Raw genomic sequence first — 21,936 nt, forward strand, 5'->3', positions numbered from 1 at the left:
TGTTTCATTTGCTGCTAATGAAAGACAGAAGTTTATAATACGGAAACCTGAAAGTTTACAGGTACAGGATTTTTTTTCCCCATGGCCGTTTATAATACGGAAACCTGAAAGTTTACAGGCACAAGTTTTTTTTTTCCCTATGGCCGTTTATAATACGGAAACCTGAAAGTTTACAGGCACAATATTTTTTCCCTATGGTCGTTTATAATACGGAAACCTAAAGTTTACAGGCACAAGATTTTTTTTCCCTATGGCCATGAGATGCGTATTTGCGTGTCAACAGTTAGTTGTAGGTACATTAGCCAATACACTTTTCCCTATGTAAGCATCAATTGCCACATTATTTCTGCTGTCTTTTATGCACATGTGCTTTCATATCATTCATTCCTCATCTTACTTACTTTGGCCCACAGTAGATAGATAGAAGTATAGAACTGTAGTTGTAGTTAGTGTAGTGTTAGCTATACAGGCAGCCTCGTTGGGTCCAACAGGGTTGTTGCTGTCTGTTTCTCCTTTGTATTCATTCCTGGCTCGGAACCTGAGTCATCAGTTTCCCAGCCATACAGATTTTCATGGGGATATGCTACAGTCCAGAGGTAATACACAATTACCTCTTAGATATACTTGTAAAACTGGGATGTTATGTAAATTGTACAGTAGCAGAGCAATACCACAAATTGGTCGGCAGCAAATGCAAAGACGCGGAAGCTACGTAGTAAATGGGAAAATGTTTTGGGTATGTGATCAGCTGGCGGGCGAGGGCGGGCGGGCTGTGGTATGCAGGAGTACCAACATAAAAAAACATAAAATTCGTATAATGGGTTATTTGAGCAGCTGTGTGTAATTTTTTTGTTGTTGGTGTTACAAAACATGTTATGCTTGTGCAATGAAGGGATAATATTGTGCTACTTATATACACATAGAGAAAATATAGTCTGTACGAGCGTGATAAATTTGGTACTATGATATGACTATAGAAAGGCTAGACAAACAATCCTCAGATATATTTTACAAGAAACTCAAACTAAACAATATATAGTCATGGAAGAAGCATTCACAGTGTGTCAGAAATAATAAATAAGAAGCGGAAGTTACATAGTACTGTTCTACATGTTTCGTCTTACGCACCACCACTGGAGTATTGGTGCCACGCGTGAAAGGACTCACAGAAAACGACAGCTTACAGGGAACACACATATATCGCATTTATATCGTTCAAATCAGCTATTTTTTTGCAATTTTATAAGACAATAATATTATTTGGCCAAAATCCAACCCCACATGACCTGTTTCACTCCTATAAAGCAACACTGTACGGGTTAAAGAAAATGGAGTCAAGCTTAACTTATCTAAATGCGAAATGGCAAAGACTGAAGTTACGTTTCTTGGTCATAAAATTTCACAAGAAGGTATTCAACCCGACCCAAAGAATGTAGAGGCAGTATTGGAAATGAAACCGCCCACTAAGGTCAAGGAAGTGAGACGATTTTTCGGTATGGCAGGATTTTATAGGAAACACATCAGTAATTTCGCTCAAATAGCCACTCCACTTACCAACCTAACGAAAAAAGATCAACCTTTCCTTTGGACAGACAAGTGTCAGGAGGCATTCGATACTTAAAAAGATCTCTTGCCCAGGCCCCTATACTAGCGAGAGCGCAAAGTAACCAGCCATTCATTTTAATAACTGATGCCAGTAATACCCACGTAGGAGGCGTCTTAAGTCAAACTCAGGAGGATGGGTCCGTCAGACCTTTGGGCTATTTTTCAAAAAAATTTAACTCCACTGAGAATAGGTACTCAGCTACAGATAAAGAAGCCTTGGCAGTACTTCTCTCTTGTAGACACTTCCATCATTATTTGTGGGGAACTAGCTTCACTATATTCACAGATCATCAGCCCCTTACTAGTATATTTAAGAGAAAGACCAAATCTGCCAGGATGAACCGCTGGATACTAGAGATGAGAGAATACCAATACAACATCCAATATGTGAAGGGAAAGTATAACTACGTGGCCGATCAGCTCTCTCGCCCAGTGAGGATCATTCAGCGATGTCCTACTCCAAACTATTTAGGCCTAACTTTAGAACAAATCAAGATTCAACAAAGGGAAGAAATTAAGTGGAGAGACATGATAGAGTATCTGGAAGGAGGGTCTATACCTACCAAAAAGTATCATAAGAGTATATTGCACCAGTTCACCATAATTGATGAGTTGCTGTACTACGCTAAGGAAAACATTGATGGCAGCATTCATTATTCATTGGTAGTTCCTCAGGTTCTGATTCCTAAAGCTTTAGAACATGCACATGAGCTTTCTGGCCACCTGGGTCAGAAAAAGACAATTAAAAAGGCCGAAGAATTGTTTTACTGGTGTAATCTCAAGTTTGACGTAACCCAGTACGTAAAGAATTGCCTTACCTGTCAAAGATTTAAAACCTCTCCAGGGTTACAGCAGCCTTATCAGGAATTACCTTCAGTAGAGAAGCCCTTAGATAGGATAGGTATAGACCTGACGGATATGATTGCAGGCAGTGGTGGCTACCGATATGTGTTGACTATCGTAGATCACTTTAGCCGATTTGTGAAGTTCTATCCACTCAAAAACAAACTATCAGAGGGAATTGTAGAGGCGCTGCAGCAGTACATTACCGACTTCGGGACTCCTCATTCCATCGTCCTGGACAACGGGGGCGAGTTCACCTCCCAGATCTTCCAACAATTCTGCCAGCAACACCTCATCACCCTCTGTTACACCACTCCCTACCACCCGCAAGGGAACGCCATCACTGAACGACTCCATCGCATGCTCAAATCCATCTTGGCTTCCATGTGCTGAGGTTACCCGCTACGGTGGCCTCGCCTACTCCCTGTGTGTCAGGCCACTATGAATGCCGCCGTCCATACCAGTATCGCCCAACAACCTTTCTTCGCGTTTTTCTCCCGGCATGCGCCCCGAGTGGTGGGTGCCAGGGGTCACACACGTGACTACTCTACCACGGAACCAGGTGCCTGCCTCTCAACTCGTGGCGCTGCCACGTGTATAGCTTGAGGCATACTGGATACGTGACCTCTAGCAGGCTACCAAGCCGATAACGAGGGGTGGAGTTCCATCGAGCTTCAGTCTCCTCCTAGGGTCGCTACAGCTCTGAGGTCGCCTTGGCATACGCTGGGAGCCTCATATACACTCGAGAGCGGTGGTAAGAGTTACACCAGTGTTACACACCCACACACACACACACAAACACATTTATATTTATTTTCTATTATGTATATGTAAAGGTGTTTATTTTTGTAATTTGTATCTATATGCATTTACTAACTTGGCTTAAGTTATTAACTGAACCAGTCTTTTAAGTTATTCAGTCCAGTTCAGATTGCCACTCCTTGTTACTTACTTTTACTTACTTAAATAATCTTCAATTTTGTATTGTTACTTAATTTAAGGGTTAACTTTAAGATATTAAATAGCATTTAAAATGTCTCCTTTTCTCTTTTCTTTTAACCCTTCCATTGTTAGTGTGAGCAACACCCCTTCATGGTCCATCCCCTAGAGTTCAGTGTATGCTCACACGTAACAATTGGGGGCCTGTCCGGGATATTACACATGTTTACACATACATATAACTACACTAGTTCCTTTCCTGCTCTCGAGTGTATATGAAGTTGTGCTTATTTCTTTGTTGGTGAATTTTTCCGTTTTTCCGCTTTAAAAGTACGCGAGGTACCGGCGTCTAGTCATAAAAGCGTTAAAAACCTAACAATTGATTTCCTCAGTGTTGCTTTAGTTTCGGTTCGATTCCCCTAGTAGTGACCTTCACCCCGAACTCCGAGACTCCTTAAAACTTGGGAACTTGCGTTCCACTCTTTGCTTGAAAGCAGCGAATACGGCAAGCCATTACAAGTGCTTAAGTGTTAGTTCTATGGTAGTCATTTTGGGGCAGTGATTATCGCTACACTTCTTCGATTCGTTGCCTCTTCAGAAGCACAGTTAAGGCGTTGCTAACCTTGACTCAACTAGACTAAAAAACGAGTCTCTGTCGATGCACGCGGGTCAACTCATTTCCCTCCGACTCGTGGTTTCGAACCTGTCGTTCACGCGGGTCCTTCCGACTCGTGGTGGCGAACCTAGGTCTTGGATCAGGTTTCAGTGTAGGGCTCAGACACACTTGATTTGGTTCAATTGACCTCACGCTCATTAATCATGTCGCATGAGTTAAACTTGGACGCATTTTGCAGTAATCCCTCTGTGGCGGAGCTACAAACTGCCAAAGTGACAAAGAATGATTTAAAGTACATGGCCCGACAGTTTGATCTCTCATATCCGTCTGACATTCGGAAGGAAGAACTCCGAACTCAAATCCTAGTTCACCTTGGAGGTGAAGCCACTAGTGCTGCTTCACAGCACGACGCCAGTTTAATGCTCGAACTCGAAAAGCTGAAACTAGAGGCAGCAAGAGAAAGAGAGAGAGAAGAGAGAGAACTAAGGCGAGAAGAACTAGCTTTTCAAAAAGAAAAAGCGGAAAGAGATCTGGCATATGTAAAAGAAAAGGAGGAAAAAGAAAGAGAGGAGAGAGAAAAAGAAAGAGAGGAGAGAGAAAAAGAAAGAATCCACGAGACCCAACTCGCACAATTAAAATCTCGATCAACCACCACAGCTGACCTCAAACAAAAGTTAACTAAATATCTCTCACTACTCCCTCAGTTCTCTGACAAAGACCCCGAAACTTTCTTTGGACAGTTCGAGGACACAGCAGTACATTTTGAACTGCCCCGAGAAGACTGGCCTTGGCTTCTTAAACCTAAACTCAGCCAAAAGGCTTTAACTATTTTGAACGGCCTCGAAAACAACACGGATTACGACTGTGTCAAACAGGGCATCCTAGCGGCGTACTCCATTACCACAGAAGGATACCGTCAGTCTTTTCGAAAAATGTTCAAAACTCCGCAACAAACCTATCTAGAGTTTGCCTCAGAGAAACTGACGGCTCTCAAGCGTTGGCTTAAGTCAGCCGCGATAACCACGTACGACGAATTAGTAAATCTCTTAGCCTTAGAAGAGTTCATGCGTAAGCTCCCTTACTCAGTAATGTTACACATCACCAACAAAGAAGAAACAGATCTTCTCAAAGCCGCTCAGTTAGCGGACCTTTTCTCCCTGGTGAATCGCAAGGCAACCTCAGACAAGCTGACCGAGACTCCTAGTGGTAAGATAAACTCAGGTAACTCAGGGGTTGGTAAAATGACCGGCAGTAGTACTCGACCACCTCTATTTTGTGCTTTTTGTAAACAGCCGGGGCACCTCATAAAGAACTGTCCTAATCCCAAGTGCAAGGTAGCTCAAACATATCCTGCCAAGCCAGTTGCTTCCATACAAGCTCTTCCCTCCTTCCCTGTACCTAAAGACTTATTTGAGCCTTTCAGGTCTGTAGGCACCATCAGCATTGATAACAAGGATCACCCAGTTAAGATTGTCAGAGACACCTGTTCAGCTCAGTCCCTAGTGCTGAAGTCAGCAGTCCCTGGTATTGAACAGTGTTACACAGGTGAAAAGGTATATTTAAAAGACTTCCATGACCCCTTCCCCATTGCATTAGCTAAAGTACATCTTGATAGCCCACTAGTAAGAGGTGAAGTGATAATAGGAGTTAGTGAAGAACCAGCCTTACCCATCCCTAATGCTCAACTACTCCTTGCTAATGACCTAGCTGGCAGTAAGATGACTCCCCCTTTGGTAATTAGTGACACAATGCTGATGGATAACCCCACTGTACAGTTAGAAGAGCAACAACCAGGCTTATTCCCTGTTTGTGCCACTACTCGTGCACAAGCAAGGAAATCTGATCAGTGTTTCTCACTTCCAAAGAAGAGCCCATCCCCACTTGAACTCAATCAAATATTTTCTGAAAAACTTCTCATTGAGGCTCAACAGGAAGACACTACTTTGACTCAATTTCATGACAAGGTTATCCCTCCAGATCAAATTACTCATTACCCTGCCTTTTACAAACAGGATAGAGTTCTCATGAGAGTGTTCCGGCCCTCTAAGGTCCCAGATGATGCTGCTTGGGCAGAAGCCCACCAGGTGGTTGTGCCTACCATACTCAGACATTCCATACTAGAGATCGCTCATGAAAGTTTTGCTGGTCACTTGGGCATCAAGAAGACATGTGAGAAGATCCTCGCTGACTTTTACTGGCCAGGATTAAGGGAGGATGTGAAGAATTACGTCAGTACTTGTCATCTCTGCCAGATAGCGGGTAAACCTAACGTAACTATCCCACCCTATCCTCTCCAACCTATTGCTGTTCCCTCAGAACCATTTCATAAAATAATAATTGACATTGTGGGGCCTCTTCCAAAAACCAAGAAAGGTAATGAATATATCCTAACAATTCTTGACCCAACAACTAGGTATCCCGAAGCCTTTCCGATACGTAAAATCAACACCAACACTATTGTGTCCAAGCTAAACCACTTCTTTACTACCTTCGGGATTCCTCAAACCATTCAGAGTGACCGAGGAACTAATTTCACTAGCGTTCTCTTCACAGAGGTGTCAAAAGAGCTTGGTATCGCACAAACCTTGTCTTCTGCCTATCACCCGCAGTCACAGGGCGCTCTAGAAAGATTTCATCAGACACTGAAAGGACTTCTACGCAAATTCTGTCACGAGCAGGAGAGCGAATGGGATGACGCACTCCCCTACATGCTTTTTGCCATCAGGGAAGCACCTAACGAGAGTACAGGAGTTTCCCCATTCGAGCTCCTGTTCGTTAGGAAAGTGCGGGGACCATTAAGGAATATTAAAGACAAATTGTTAGATTCCACTACCCACAAACTTGTCTCTGTAACTAAATACTTGAACAACCTTAAAGCCACACTCACTAAAGTTCGCACCTTTGCTGATAACTTACACAAATCTCAAAATACCATGAAGAAACACTTTGATCAGAAGGCCAGAGTTAGAGTATTTGATAGAGGTGATCAAGTCCTTGCATTCATACCCACACCTAAACACCCATTACAAGTAAAGTATCATGGACCCTATGAGGTAGTGGAAAAGGTAGGAGATAACAACTACATCATAAACACTCCAGACAGCCGAAAGGCAACACAGTTAATACACGTTAATCTCCTAAAAATGTATAAATGTACAACCCCTGTGACTGGCGCCCAACCAACCCCTAGAGTAGCTTCCTGTGGTATCATTGAACCCCAGGAGGCTGACTCAGAGTTAAAACCTGCCTCTGTGTGTTCATTGATGTATGATAAATGTATTACCACTGAGATTGACACAAACACCATACATCCCAAGGACACGCAAAACAACACCTACATTATCCAACACTTAGATGATCAGCTCCGTCATCTTTCATCCTCTCGAGCACTGGATATCTCAAGATTGATCTCTCAGTATGACGTGTTCGGTGACCATCCTAAAATCTGTAATGTCCTCCGCCATGATGTGAAGGTGCTTCCAGGGACCTTCCCTATCAAGCAGTCTCCCTACAGAGTCAACCCCCGGAAACGAGAACAGATGCAGAAGGAGGTCCAGTACTTATTAGAGCAGGGCTTGGCTATACCCAGCAGCTCCCCATGGGCATCACCCTGCCTCCTAGTACCCAAGGAGGACGGACAACTGCGATTCTGCACGGATTACCGACGGGTCAACGCCGTCACCATTCCTGACGCCTATCCTCTGCCTCGGGTAGACGACCTGATAATTATATGAAGTAGGTCAAGCCAAATTTGTTACTAAGCTGGACCTATTAAAAGGGTATTATCAAATAGCCCTTACTGAAAGAGCTCAGATAGTCTCTGCCTTCATCACCCCTTTTGGACTTTTCCAGTATGTAGTAGCCCCATTTGGCATGAGGAATTGCCCCGCTACTTTCCAGAGGGCAATGAACAAGGTAATGCAGGGATTAAAAGGAGTGCTGGTTTACTTAGATGATATTCTTATTTTTTCACATGACTGGGATGACCACCTGTACCAGATCCAGAATGTGCTCAGCCGTCTGCAGGAAGCGAACCTCACCGTGAAGCTGGCGAAGTCTACGTTCGGAGCTGCCACCGTCTCCTACCTAGGACATCAGATTGGACAAGGCTCCGTCCGGCCCAAGACCGCTAACGTCGACGCAGTACTGAAGTACCCAACTCCCACTACTCGACGCGAGCTCTGCCACTTCCTGGGCATGGCGGGGTTCTACCAGCGTTTCTGTCCAAACTTCGCAGACGCAGCTGGGCCACTTACTAGACTAACTAGTGGGAATGTGGCGTACGAATGGACCCCTGCCTGCCAACATGCCTTCAATCAACTTAAGAACTTGCTTGCTCGGGAACCGGTTTTGCGTGCGGCCGACTTCAGTAAACCCTTCACCATACATACTGACGCCAGTGATCACGCTTCGGGTGCCGCCCTCCTGCAAGAATCTGACGGAATCTTTCACCCAGTCGCCTACCACTCCGAGAAGTTCAACATCCATCAGAAGAATTACAGCACTATCGAGAAAGAACTTTTAGCCATTATCTCTGCCATCAAGAAGTTTGAGTACTATCTTCAGTCCAACACCCAGCCACTCCAAATCTACACTGACCACAACCCTTTGACTTTTCTCAACAGGAACCGCTTCACTAACCAACGTCTGCTACGGTGGTCTCTACAGCTCCAGCCTTACCACATTGAAATGCACCATATTAAGGGACTGGACAACTGCCTTGCTGACACTTTGTCTCGCCTTCCCACTACGCCTCGCATCACTACCTGTCGCGACCCTGAGGACCCTAGGATCCTGTTGCCGGGGATGCAGTCGTGCCTTGTGAACCGGTCGATGGAGGCAGCTGAGGGCCGAGCACTGCCAGAAGAACCATCTACCAGGCCCCAGACTACACACGTTCTGGTGGAATCAACCTTCACGGGACAGGAACCACCTCACTTCTCTAATGACGCAGAGTCATTCCTTCTGCGTCATCCTAAGAAGGGGGGAATGTCACACACGTGACTACTCTACCACGGAACCAGGTGCCTGCCTCTCAACTCGTGGCGCTGCCACGTGTATAGCTTGAGGCATACTGGATACGTGACCTCTAGCAGGCTACCAAGCCGATAACGAGGGGTGGAGTTCCATCGAGCTTCAGTCTCCTCCTAGGGTCGCTACAGCTCTGAGGTCGCCTTGGCATACGCTGGGAGCCTCATATACACTCGAGAGCGGTGGTAAGAGTTACACCAGTGTTACACACCCACACACACACACATAAACACACACACACACACACAAACACATTTATATTTATTTTCTATTATGTATATGTAAAGGTGTTTATTTTTGTAATTTGTATCTATATGCATTTACTAACTTGGCTTAAGTTATTAACTGAACCAGTCTTTTAAGTTATTCAGTCCAGTTCAGATTGCCACTCCTTGTTACTTACTTTTACTTACTTAAATAATCTTCAATTTTGTATTGTTACTTAATTTAAGGGTTAACTTTGAGATATTAAATAGCAGTTAAAATGTCTCCTTTTCTCTTTTCTTTTAACCCTTCCATTGTTAGTGTGAGCAACACCCCTTCATGGTCCATCCCCTAGAGTTCAGTGTATGCTCACACGTAACACAGGCTACCCGCAGTTGATGGTGACGAGCAAGACGTGGATGTGGTCCACCGGCTGATCCGGGAAACACACGAGAAAATGACTCGGAAATACCGTAATGCGGCCAACAGGAAACGCAAGGAGCAGAAGGTAGACATTGGGGCGTTGGTGTGGGTGAAGCGAGAAACTACAGAGTCAGGAGTGTGTAAGAAACTGTGTGTTCGTTGGGACGGCCCATATAAGGTGGTGGAAGTTTTAAGAGGAGGCGGTGGTTATGTGGTGAAAGACCCTTTCTCGGGAAAGATGGTGCAAAGAGCGGCAGAAAAGATCAAACAGTTTCACAGTGAGGAAGAGTACGTAGTTGCGGCTCAAGACACAGTGTTCCAATCTGATATAGAAACTGAAGTGTTACCGCCTAGAGTGCGTAACCGTCCCAGACGCTATATTGAGGAATGTTAATGTCGCTGGAAGAACGGTATAGAAAAGAGCAGAGTGCTTGGGGTAAATAGAGTCCCCCCCCTTACTTTTGCATGGTCTGGCTGGACTGGTTGTAATGAATCGAGGTATGACGGGTATGGGTACTATGTGAGAGGTGATGTAAGAATTTGAGAAGGAATAAGGAACCACTTTAATTCGCAGACTACTACTGCACTCGACAACCGGTTCGGGCCATACTGTGGTGGTTTACTTCAGGACGTGGCGAGCGCTTCGCGTAATCATCTGTAGTATCTCGTGGTGTGAGTGAATGTGTGGATGAGTAAATGACTGTTCAAGTGGAAGGAACCGAGTACTGGGGTGGCCGAATCTCGTTTCAGAGAGTGACAGAGTGACTTAAGATTAAGTCCTTACACCATAGGAGGTCAAGAGGCTGGTTGGGGTGGAATTTTTTTTCTTCCTTGAGATGAGAGAAAGAGCCGAGTTATGTCTCCAAGGGACATTGTGGTGATATGGCCCACAAGCCATTGTATGGGAGGGAATGTCAGAGTTATTTCCCGACAGAGATCACGTGCAGTTCGTCAGCCTGGCTTGGTTGTGTGGTGGTGAGGGGAGGTTCTAATTACTCGGATGTGAAGGTGTTATTTTTATTTTGGTAAGGAGAAAAGAGAGAGGTGAAAAATTCTAGAACGGATGAAAGGCTCGTGTAGTGCTGGAAATTAATTATGTATATTTCTATTTTTTTTTTTTTCTAGGCTAAGGCCCATGTAATGTGCGGGGATGACCAGACAGTCTCAGTATCATGTGACTAACCCCCCCCCTTCCCCTCCTCTCCTCAGTTTCCTTTTGTCCTTACTTTTTCTCCCTCTCAGCGTCACTGTGTTGACCACTTCTATGATAAATTTACCCCGTGAATAAACGTAATTTCTCCTGCTTGGCCAGGTTATAGAGGCGAATTTTTCACCTAATTCCAGAGAATGGGGAGCCCTTAATACGATAAAATTCATTCTATAATGGTAAGGTCTTAAGCCAGCTCAAACAAATTCCAGATAATTACGCCGCGCCAATGAGGTTGACGAATCTGATAAGTCTTCTTTGCTTCGCCGTCCTCTTACCCCTGTTGCTACGCAAGCCGGGAAGAGATACCAGACCTTGACTAATTCCCCAATTGATTTCAAAAGTCCATTGAATTAAACTTCTTAAAGTAACAACTATAAAGTAAACAGTAACTTAATTATTTATATTTTCCATCCCTGAACTCACAACCTAGTCGCCCCCCCCACTAACACAAAATTATAACTCTTAATAAATTTCCCCACTGGAAACCTTTATCCTTAGTTTCCCGCCTATTTCCTCACAAGCAAAGCCAGTCTCTCTCGGATTCTCCTCAGTCTCTCTCGGATTCTCCTCAGATATTCCTGTTGATAAACTATTGTTCTGAGTGGATAGATATTCACATTTTTTTGTTCCTTTTGTTGGTTCTCTCCACGTGACTAGTGCAACCACCTGGTTCGAGATCACTGTGTGAGACTGTCCTCAGGTCTATACATACCTTTTAGGTATATTTTTTATTTATTTATTTATTCTCTGGTCTCCCCCGCAATTCAGTAGTCGCGAAGATATCTCCATCGCAGTTTTATGTAACTGAAGAGTACGCTACCATTCTTTTGTATTTCTGGATTCCTTTTTTTTTTTATTATTATTTGGATTATTCCATTATCAATTAAAAATCTATAAAAGTGTCAATATTTGTATTTCTTTTAATCCAGTGATAGGATTTGTGATTATCGTCTGCCACAAGGGAACATCACTCGTGGGCACTAACTGAAGGTGACTTTTATTTTATATATTTTTTTTTTTTTTTCGTGGGCACTAAACATACCCCCAATGGATTGTCGAATATGGTCCCATACCCCCTTCACTTGACTGTTCAAATAATTATCACCAATCCTATTATTTGCCAGTATGTCTTCCAGATATGAGTATTTCAATCGCTTGAATTTACTGTACTTTGGATACGGATTACTAGGAAAAAAACATAACCATTGATAATTTGATTATTTTTTTACTGAAAGCAAAATTAATAAAGTTATAGTTCCGTTTTATTATTTAAACTTTATTTAAATTTAAAACACTGGAAAGAGTCAACCGCCGTCATGTAGGGTAGCGCGCGCATCGCACTGGCAGAGGGGGAAACTACCAGTACCCAGAAATCGAGTCCCAGACCCCCGGCCTTTGGTTCCCATACCCCCAAGGGGTTTCGATACCCCCGGTTAAGAACCCCTGGTATAGATAATTCGTGCGCAGCTGAGCATTACAAATGTCATGTGCAATACTTATAGCTATAATGAAATGTTTCAAGTGTGTCATCATCATCATCATTCAACATTATAAAAAAAAAAATACTTCATTATTATCAGCCTCTATAATCTAAGAGCACAGGCATGGTCGTCGGGTTTCAAACAAATTTCTAATGTTCTTTTATTTTGGATTGCAATAAAAGTGCGTTGTCACTAGCAATTGTTGAAAGGAAATAAATAGCTATCATTTAAATAATAAATAAATCATATTAACATGTTTCACTTTGGCAGTCTAGTAGTTTCCTCAACTGTAATCAGTTGAGAAAATCATTTGTGGGCGGCTCTCTCACTTTCAGAGTAATTACCTCACCTCAGGTAATTGAGGGTTCTTGAAGGTAATTCTTAAGGTCCGAGAATTTTCAAGGTAATTTTCAGGTAATATGACGAAAAGTGCAAGGTAATTAAGGTAATTTTAAGGTATGAATGAAATTCGGCTGAAATATGGCAAGGCATGCGTGTTGAATTTTTTTTTTTTTTTTCCTTTTTCCAGAGCCTCACACGTTCGAGACTGGTTGGCTGGATGCAACATGCGCCCTGTTGGCCTGCCTTGCGGTAGAGTTGCCAATTTGTTGATTTTGTCAATATATTTAACGATTTTTAAAGCCTTTTGATTTTATTTGACTTGATAAATTTATTACTCTAAACAAGCATCAAACAAATAAGAATATGGATATTGACAATAAGTCACGGTTTACGACGAGTGGCGTCACCTGGCGGGAAAATTTGAAACCAGGAGAGATTTCACACGACACCGGCAAAGCAAGACCATCCTGCGCTGGCCAGACTTCACCTTAAGACTTGTGAGTGCAAGATGAGTACAATTATTACAAGATCAAGGTAAGTGGCAGTGTTCATAGATATATGGGTGTGTTAGAGTAAGTTAATGGTCCTCTTGGTGCTTTGGAATTTCAGATAAAACAGTCAAAAGACAGAACAGTGGTGAATCTTAATATGGTGTATGTTTTATTTTAACCCATGTGAACCTGCAGCCGGTCATGAAAGTTGACACCTTCAACACCTGAGGAGCATTGCTCACCAGTTATAAGTAAGATAACAGTTACAATGAGGAAGGAGGAGAAATACAGGCGTGTTTCAAGGATCTGATCATTGTAACACCATCCCTGAGCTCTTGCCTTCCGGTGTTGTAGGCTTGCTACCCATGCTTGTCCTGGATATTAAACATATATCTTTAAAAGTTAGACATTGTATTAGTAAGACTTCCATAAACAATAAAACACCTGATATATTGCAATAAGGGGTTTTTAAATATTTTGATGTGATGCTGAGGGGGTGTTAACGCTCATGGCATGCATCTTTATGTATTGAACATACTGAAATGTGGTGTCAACAAACCCCTCAAACAAGCTGTCCTGTGAGCATTGGGGGGTTTTGGGTGGTAGAGAAGAGAATAAATGAAATATAGGCTTTCAGATTTTTTAAAATGTAATAAGTATAACTTCCACTTTTGAACATTTCCTGAAAAACTAGTGCAAACGTAACATAACTGCCCCTGGACTCCCTCCCCCCTTTAGGGACACTAACCCAACTGGGGAGCTTCGTTGCCCTCGACCGCCCATGGTATTTAGTGGTGTCCTTCAAGGTTCAGCCTGGAGGCCTGCTCTTTTTCAAATAGATATAAACCATTTAGCTACATCTTTACATTGTTAATGCAAAATTTTTGCACAGGATCTGAAAACTCCTTATTACTGTTCATTTTCTCTCTCTCTCTCTCTCTCTCTCTCTCTCTCTCTCTCTCTCTCTCTCTCTCTCTCTCCAGCAGGATACTGATGATTTGAATGTGGTTGTAAAGTTATGGGGTCTTTTCCTTCTCCCAGATATATGTATTACACTAAAATTTGATAGAGGTCTAGCTCTGCATGAACCACACAATAATTTTTATATTGGCAACAATCCTATACCATTTACTAATTTGACCAAAGACTTATGAATTTAGGTTGATACTAAGCTGAAGTTTTATGACCATAGTGGAAATACACGGTGACTGATATATCAGAAAGTGTTGCTTCTGATTTACTCAACTCATTAGTTTGCAGCTCTCAGGATATTATATCTTTATGCATTGCACATATGAGTACAGTTGAGTAGCGTGGAACACTGGCTACATTTAGGGACAATAAGCTGCTGGATTTGATCCAACAAAGGTGGACAAGAAATGTAGAGGGCTTGGAGGATCTTTCCTATGGGGAAAGGCTTAAAGCACTGGATCTCTTTTATGTGCATGGTAGGATATTGTGGGCTGATCTTATTGATTGTTGGAAGACCTTGCATGATGCTGCCCCTTTGACTACCAAATTGTTCCATTAAGCACCAGAAATGGAAAAAGGATGGAGGTTTTAGGATGATGCTTAATTACAAATATTTCAAAATAGAAAATTTCAAACAGGCAATTTGGCTTATTAACAATTATTATTCTATTTTGAAATATTTGTAATTAAGCATCATCCTAAAACCTCCATCCTTTTTCCTCTGCAGAAAAAATTGGGGATATAATTTTTCCTCTTATTTGTGTGTTTCCTCGATAACAGTTATAACACCATATGTACTCGTACAACCTTCCCAGAAATTCTAATAAAGCTGAGGTGGCACTAAAATAATGACTAGATGTTAACCACCTGTGAAGAATTTTTTGTTTTAATAACCAACCAAACTATGAGGCATCTCTCACAATTATCTTCTTTCCAATACCAAAGTGTTTTATTAGATTTGGAGGAAAAAAAGGCAAACCTAGTATTGGTCCCTTAAGGTCTCCATCCAGGCAGGTTGTCCATGATGCCAATGCTCTGACTGAATTATTTGCAACCTCCTTTGTATCTCTGTACACATCAGGCACTCCTGAGTCCTAAGATCCACATCAAGAATCTCATGGTACTATTTCAGACCTTGTCATTACCACTGACAGTGTTAGGCTTGCATTTAGCAAACTAGACAACTGTCTAGTTTGCTCTCTGTCTGCAGACAGCATTTACCTGATTCTCCTCATATCTTGTATTTCTGTATTGGTGTATTCACTTTTATGAAACTCCCATTTTTTCTACAATATTGGCACTTTACCTTAGATTTGGAAAATATTCCAGGTTATACCAGTTTTCAAGAAAGGCTCCTGTTATGACATCCTGAATTATAGAGCTGTGTCCCTAACTTAAGTTTGTGTCAAATCAATGGAACATATAATCACTCAATTTATCTATGAATATATTAAATCTCATGATTTTTTTATTAAGGACCAATTTAAGTTTAGATCAGGTAGATCAACAAAGAACCAGCTAATATTAACTTACAAGATCATCACCAAATAGGTGGACTAAAACTATAATGGTGAATTTATATTATTTGACTATTCAAAAGCCTTTGAATAGTCAAATAATATAAGTTCACCATTATAGTTTTAGTTTTGATTTTGTTTGTGACACTGTAATGATAACTAAGCTGCAGTGTCTGGGAATCAGGAGTCAGCTCAGTAAAGTGTATGAGCATTAAAGGTTGTGAGTGAGGATAAGTCATGCTCATAGCATTGCTCATGTAAAAGAGGAGTAAAAATAACAACACACAGCTTGTTGGCATTACAGGGAATCAGCTGATCTTAAAGAATGAGGTGAAGGCTCTAACTGAACACAGCTTGGAGAATATAAAGGGAATAGAAGAAACAAGCAATGAAGTGGAAAATATTGAGTAAAATTTAAAAAGTATAAGATACTTACTGTAGGTCAGTTGAAGTATGCAATTTTATGAGGCAAATCACCTCTGCTGGTGGGAGCTTTCACATGAGATTAACTGCACTGCGCCACAGCACCAGACTTTAAAGACCATGATCACCCCACATGACACAAAATTTAGGCCTGTAATGACCATAACAAAATGCCAAAAAAAGAAAGAAAAGGGGGGAAGAGGAGGGCATGTGAAAGCTCCCCCCAGCACAGGTGATTTGCCTTGTAAAATTACAAGCATGCTTCAAATGACCTACGGTAAGTCTCGTATGCTTTTTAAATTTTACGTCATCAAATCTCCTGTGCTGTGATTGAGCATTCCCATGAGGTTTTGAAGCCACATAAGTGTCGTATCTGAATGTAATTACTTGATTTGGACCCCTGTCACTAGAACACATGCATTGTTGAAAAGAAACATGAATGAGCAAAGAAAGCATTCATTAATGGCAGTTACATGTACTGTGCCCAAGGAACATGGGAGATTTGTATAAATGTAGAAAACCAGTAATTATACCCTACAAGTAACTTATTAAATACACCTAATAAGGCCCAAACCACATCACAAATAGAGGAACATGAACAATTTGTATATAAAACACCAGTCACCCAAGTAAGAGACATCAACAGTCAACGTGAAAGACAGTCTCCTGAAAAGGGTCTGATCCCTTAACAATTTGTTTATCATAAAATTTTGCAACTGTGGCCTGTTGAGTCCACCCAGCTTTTGCCATGATACATTTGATAGGTAAATCCTTTGCCCACCAAATCCTTTGCCTTTGAAGCCGCTGCCAATCTAATGCTGCCTGCTGTGAAAATAGAGGTGTCAGTCCCAGTCCTGCACAACATGACTTTAATCCATCTCGCTATAGTATCCTTAGAGACAGGCTTGTGAGGTTTAACAAAACTGATGATTAACTTATTCACTGCCTCTGGGATGTTGGGCCTGAGCAACTCTGTTTGGGTAATGTATGTGCACAGGGCCTCACACACACAGAGGCTAGCATCCTTTGCATAAGCCTTAAAAATAACACTTTGAATATTAAAGTTAGGTCTGCATTGTTTAATGTTGTCCCCTAACTGGATGGAGATAGATTCTTCAATGTGAATTCCGTTAAGCACAGGCAAGTGAAGTGTTTGTATTCTGGCTGTCTGAGTCAGTGCCATCAGCATAACTAGCTTGAGTGCGAGTTCCTTTAAAGAAAGTGTAGTCAAGGGGTACATAGAAGTGTGTGAAATACTGGTTGGACACCCCACATCTTGGTGTACCGAGGCTTGGGAGGCTGTAGGTTGAACACCCCCTTTAAGAATCTGTTCATAAAGGGATGGCTACCTACCGGGGAATCCTTTTACCACAATGCCCAATGATGACAGTGCACCTCTCGCTGTGTTGATAGAATTATAACCCACACCCCTGTGGAAAGTAAAGGTCAAGAAGTTTATAATGATTGGCACAGTGGGATTAAGGGGATCGATGTGCCCTCGACAACAAAATTGTGACCATCTCTTAAGATGTGGTTGGTACTGTTTTTCTGTACCTGGTTTCCAGGATGCCATGATGATATCTGCACCCTCTTTTTTTCTTTTTTTTTTTTGGTAGGAGGGACACTGACCAAGGGCAACAAAAATCCAATAAAAAGAGCCCACTGAAATGCCAGTCCCAGAAAAGGGTCCAGAGCGCTATGCCTCGCTCTTGGAGGGACTCCCGGACAGAAGGCATGCCATCAACTGAGTGTGCCTCATGAGGGAGTTCCCTTCTGGTGAGGACGAGTGCGTCAGATGTCCCTCCACTTCCTGACCAGCCTGGGGTAATTGATCAGCTTGCCGAGTAGCATACCCATCCATGGCTGTGACGTCCAAACCGGAACCATTATCCATCCCTTTGCCTGTTCTGCCTGCATTTTCTGCAAGCACCTAGAGATCAATGAAAAAGGTGGGAAAAGATAAGGAAGTGCAAACTTTGCCCAATTAAGAGAGAAGGCATCAAAGTAAGCTGCTTCTGGGTCGGGTTTCCAGGAGCAGAAAGGGGTGATCTGCTTGTTCAGCTGGGAAGCAAAGAGATCAATAGAAGGGTTGCTAAAGATAACACAGATCAGCCTAAAAATGTGGACATGTGGAACATGAGAACAGGTCACCCAAGTCAAACTCTTTCAGCTCTGTCTGTCAACATCTACCTTTCCTTCTTGCTGGAAGTTTGCCTACATTCAACCTGTTCCTAAAAAGGATGACCGTTCTAATCCCTCAAACTACCGTCCTATTGCTTTAATTTCCTGCCTATCTAAAGTTTTTGAAACTATCCTCAACAGGAAGATTCTTAAACATCTATCACTTCATAACCTTCTGTCTGATCGCCAGTATGGGTTCCGTCAAGGCTGCTCTACTGGTGATCTTCTGGCTTTCCTTACTGAGTCTTGGTCATCCTCTTTTAGATATTTTGGTGAAACTTTTGCTGTTGCCTTGGACATATCAAAAGCTTTTGATAGAGTCTGGCACAAAGCTTTGATTTCCAAACTACCCTCCTACGGTTTCTATCCTTCTCTCTGTAACTTCATCTCAAGTTTCCTTTCTAACCGTTCTATTGCTGCTGTGGTAGATGGTCACTGTTCTTCTAAATCTATTAACAATGGTGTTCCTCAGGGTTCTGTCCTGTCACCCACTCTCTTCTTATTATTCATTAATGATCTTCTAAACCAAACTTCTTGTCCCATCCACTCCTACGCTGATGATACCACCCTGCACTTTTCCATGTCTTTTCATAGATGTCCAACCCTTCAGGAGGTAAACATATCATGCAGGGAAGCCACAGAACGCTTGACTTCTGATCTTTCTAAAATTTCTGATTGGGGCAGAGCAAACTTGGTATTGTTCAATGCCTCAAAAACTCAATTCCTCCATCTATCAACTCGACACAACCTTCCAGACAACTATCCCCTCTTCTTCAATGACACTCAACTGTCCCGCTCTTCTACACTGAACATCCTCGGTCTGTCCTTTACTTATAATCTGAACTGGAAACTTCACATCTCATCTCCAGCTAAAACAGCTTCTATGAAGTTAGGCGTTCTGAGACGTCTCCGCCAGTTTTTCTCACCGCCCCCAGCTGCTAACTCTGTACAAGGGACTTATCTGTCCATGTATGGAGTATGCTTCACATGTCTGGGGGGTTCCACTCATACTGCTCTTCTAGACAGGATGGAATCAAAAGCTTTTCGTCTCATCAACTCCTCTCCTCTAACTGACTGTCTTCAGCCTCTCTCTCACTGCCGCAATGTTGCATATCTAGCTGTCTTCTACTGCTATTTTCATGCTAACTGCTCTTCTGATCTTGCTAACTGCATGCCTCCCCTCCTTCTGTGGCCTCGCTGCACAAGACTTTCTTCTTTCTCTCACCCCTATTCTGTCCACCTCTCTAACACAAGAGTTAACCAGTATTCTCAATCATTCATTCCTTTCTCTGGTAAACTCTGGAACTCCCTGCCTGCTTCTGTATTTCCACCTTCCTATGACTTGAATTCCTTCAAGAGGGAGGTTTCAAGACACTTATCCACCAATTTTTGACCACTGCTTTCACCCTTTTATGGGACTGGCATTTCAGTGGGCATTTTTTTTTATTAGATTTTTGTTGCCCTTGACCAGTATCCTTCCTACATAAAAAAAAAAAAAATTCATCGTTACCATCGCCATCTTCTTGGTACAAAGATGAGTAAATCTGTGATTAATTTCACGTTTCATGACATAACGCCTTGCTAAATTATTCCTGAAGTTGGCATTGCCCAACAAGGTCAGGACATCATTGATCATGCCCACTTCATGGGCCACCACTGGGTGATTGTCTTCCTGGGCCACTTTATCGAGGACTAACAGTGACTTGGTAATAATAGTCGCTGCCCTCAGGATATCCTTGTTAACCTCCTTCAAGCAGAAATCAGTCTTTTTAACTTCCCCCTAAGTGCATCCAGGATCAGAGGGTTGGACTCCACTGGGGCAAGGGCAGGACAATTGGAAGGTCTCATTACAATCTCATCTTTACAGAAAGACTTGTAGTCGTCCTCCCGTAGACCATTGTCAAACAGGAAGCTAACTATGTCTGCCACCTTACTGTCAATTTCATCCGAAACAGTCTCGGGCAGGCCAAATGCCTTGGCACCCAGCTGCAAGGTACTATCACTTGGGCACGGCACACAATCATCATCAACCTCACTACTGGCCTCTGAAAATCCCAAAAAACTAGCAGGGAAACCGAAACGAATCGGCCCATGAGAGGGGCCAGCACCATCATTAACAATTTGAGGCCGTGGAGGGGAAGAAGCAGCAGTCAGCTCCAGCAACCATGAAGGGGGGAAAGGGGCCTGCCTGTTCACTTTTAACTGGGCAATCTCACCCCTCAGCTCTGCCAGAGTGTCCAGAACCACATTCCATTGGGAAGGAGGGACTGAAGCATGTGTTGCCGCGGGAAGAGGGCAGGAGGGGGTGTTAACTTCACCTGAAAGGCAAGGCTCATGACGAGATGAGTGCTTGGCCACCCTCCTGCTGGCGCCAAGAGCAGCACCCCCACTGGAGCTACTGCCCTTGCCCCTAAGATCAATGGAAGATCTACAGGTCCCCCTGGTAGTAAGAGGTAAAGAGGCCCACTCTTCCCCTGAATCAGAGGACAGCATGATAACAGCCACTGGCCAGCGAAAACAATAACAAGCCATAAGCTTGATTGCTGGTAATCAGCAGCATACAAAATAGACACTTGGACAGCACAATCCACTCCAAACTTAGATAACGGATTGTAGGCACTGTACCTGCGTAACAGGTGATGTGGCCTTGCTGAAAAGGAGACGCTGCAGGAGAAAACACCACAGAACCCAACAGCATGACCTTCTGGCATGGCTATGGGCAAGCAACTGGTGCTGTGGTGCAGTGCAGCTCATCTCATGGGAACACTCACCACAGCAGAGGGAATTTGATGACGTAAAATTGAGGCAGTTGATCATTCAAGATGGCTAGTTTCCTTCTAAAAACCTATAAGGGAAGTATCTCAGCAGGTTGCTCATTCAGTGCCTTCTACAAGTGAACAGGTAACAATCAGTGGCGGCTCGTCAATAGGGACTGCGAGACTGCAGCCCCCCCCCCCCCAGTGGATTTCTAGGATTCACGAAAATAATGTTAATTTATTTATGTTTGACTATCATTCACATGAAAACACCAATTCTCATATATTTATATGAAAAAAAATGCTGCAAAACAATGAGGAAGTATGGAAATTATTTACTATTTAATGATAGGAAAGTGGGGAAAAATGGGGGGGAGGCTTCCCGGGCGGAATGGCGAGTGTGGACTGCATCCAGCGCAGTCTTGTCTCGGCCGTTGTTGTGGCTAGGTGAGTGTTCTTGCGTCGGTCTTGTTTTCGATCGTGTTTTTCAATTTGTCAGGGATGATTTTAAAATATTATTGATCAGTGATGGCTTGTGCTCAATCTTGATTATCATAGATGGTGTAAAATCACAGAAACATCGTATAAGATAGTATTTTTTTTTCTTTTCCCAGGTAGGCCTAGCAGTATTTTGCAAAATGGCACAAGAAGCAAAGACGGTTTCTGCATTGAAAGAACTCAATTTTTCACAGTTAACACTTCAAGAGAAGGTAGCAATTTAAACAATCGCCCATTACCAGACATTAAAATTGTGCAAGGAGTAAGCCACAACAAGAAGTATATTCGCAGTTTTAATTGAGATTGGTACCAAAGGAAAACATGGCTCTGTGGATGTGAAGTTAAGAAGTTAAGAAAAAGTTATTGATCTGTTTGCACAAAACAGGAACAGGAGAATGGACTTC

General features: G+C 42.7%; 2 protein-coding genes across 3 annotated transcripts in view; both read left to right on the top strand.

The window, feature by feature from the left end:
- The first annotated feature begins 1,941 nt into the window (after positions 1 to 1,941).
- LOC135098191 (uncharacterized) lies at positions 1,942 to 7,737 on the top strand. Its single transcript, XM_064000438.1, has 3 exons — positions 1,942 to 2,402; positions 4,242 to 4,455; positions 4,708 to 7,737. Exons 1-3 carry the CDS (start codon positions 1,942 to 1,944, stop codon positions 7,735 to 7,737), a joined length of 3,705 nt encoding a protein of 1,234 aa, XP_063856508.1.
- A 5,361-nt stretch (positions 7,738 to 13,098) lies between these two features.
- LOC135098187 (uncharacterized) overlaps positions 13,099 to 21,936 on the top strand; it is a 35,831-nt gene continuing 26,993 nt past the window's right edge. Inside the window, exon 1 of one of the 2 annotated variants that reach the window (XM_064000436.1) lies at positions 13,099 to 13,228. In XM_064000436.1, coding sequence (XP_063856506.1) covers positions 13,203 to 13,228 — 26 coding nt within the window. In that variant the 5' untranslated portion in view covers positions 13,099 to 13,202. Of the gene's footprint in view, positions 13,229 to 21,410; positions 21,482 to 21,936 lie in introns of those variants that run through there. The other variant, XM_064000435.1, reaches the window with a different exon arrangement.

This window comes from Scylla paramamosain, unplaced genomic scaffold (genome assembly GCF_035594125.1).
Source record: "Scylla paramamosain isolate STU-SP2022 unplaced genomic scaffold, ASM3559412v1 Contig49, whole genome shotgun sequence".
Classification (NCBI taxonomy): Eukaryota; Metazoa; Arthropoda; class Malacostraca; order Decapoda; family Portunidae; genus Scylla; species Scylla paramamosain.

Excerpts from the sequence above, each read along its gene's own strand:
- LOC135098191 (XM_064000438.1), top strand. The coding sequence starts at position 1,942 with ATGAACCGCTGGATACTAGAGATGAGAGAATACCAATACAACATCCAA. Across the intron at positions 2,403-4,241 it reads CTCAAGTTTGACGTAACCCA|TAATCCCTCTGTGGCGGAGC; the intron begins GTACGTAAAGAA and ends CGCATTTTGCAG. Across the intron at positions 4,456-4,707 it reads AAAAGCTGAAACTAGAGGCA|TTCTCTGACAAAGACCCCGA; the intron begins GCAAGAGAAAGA and ends CTACTCCCTCAG.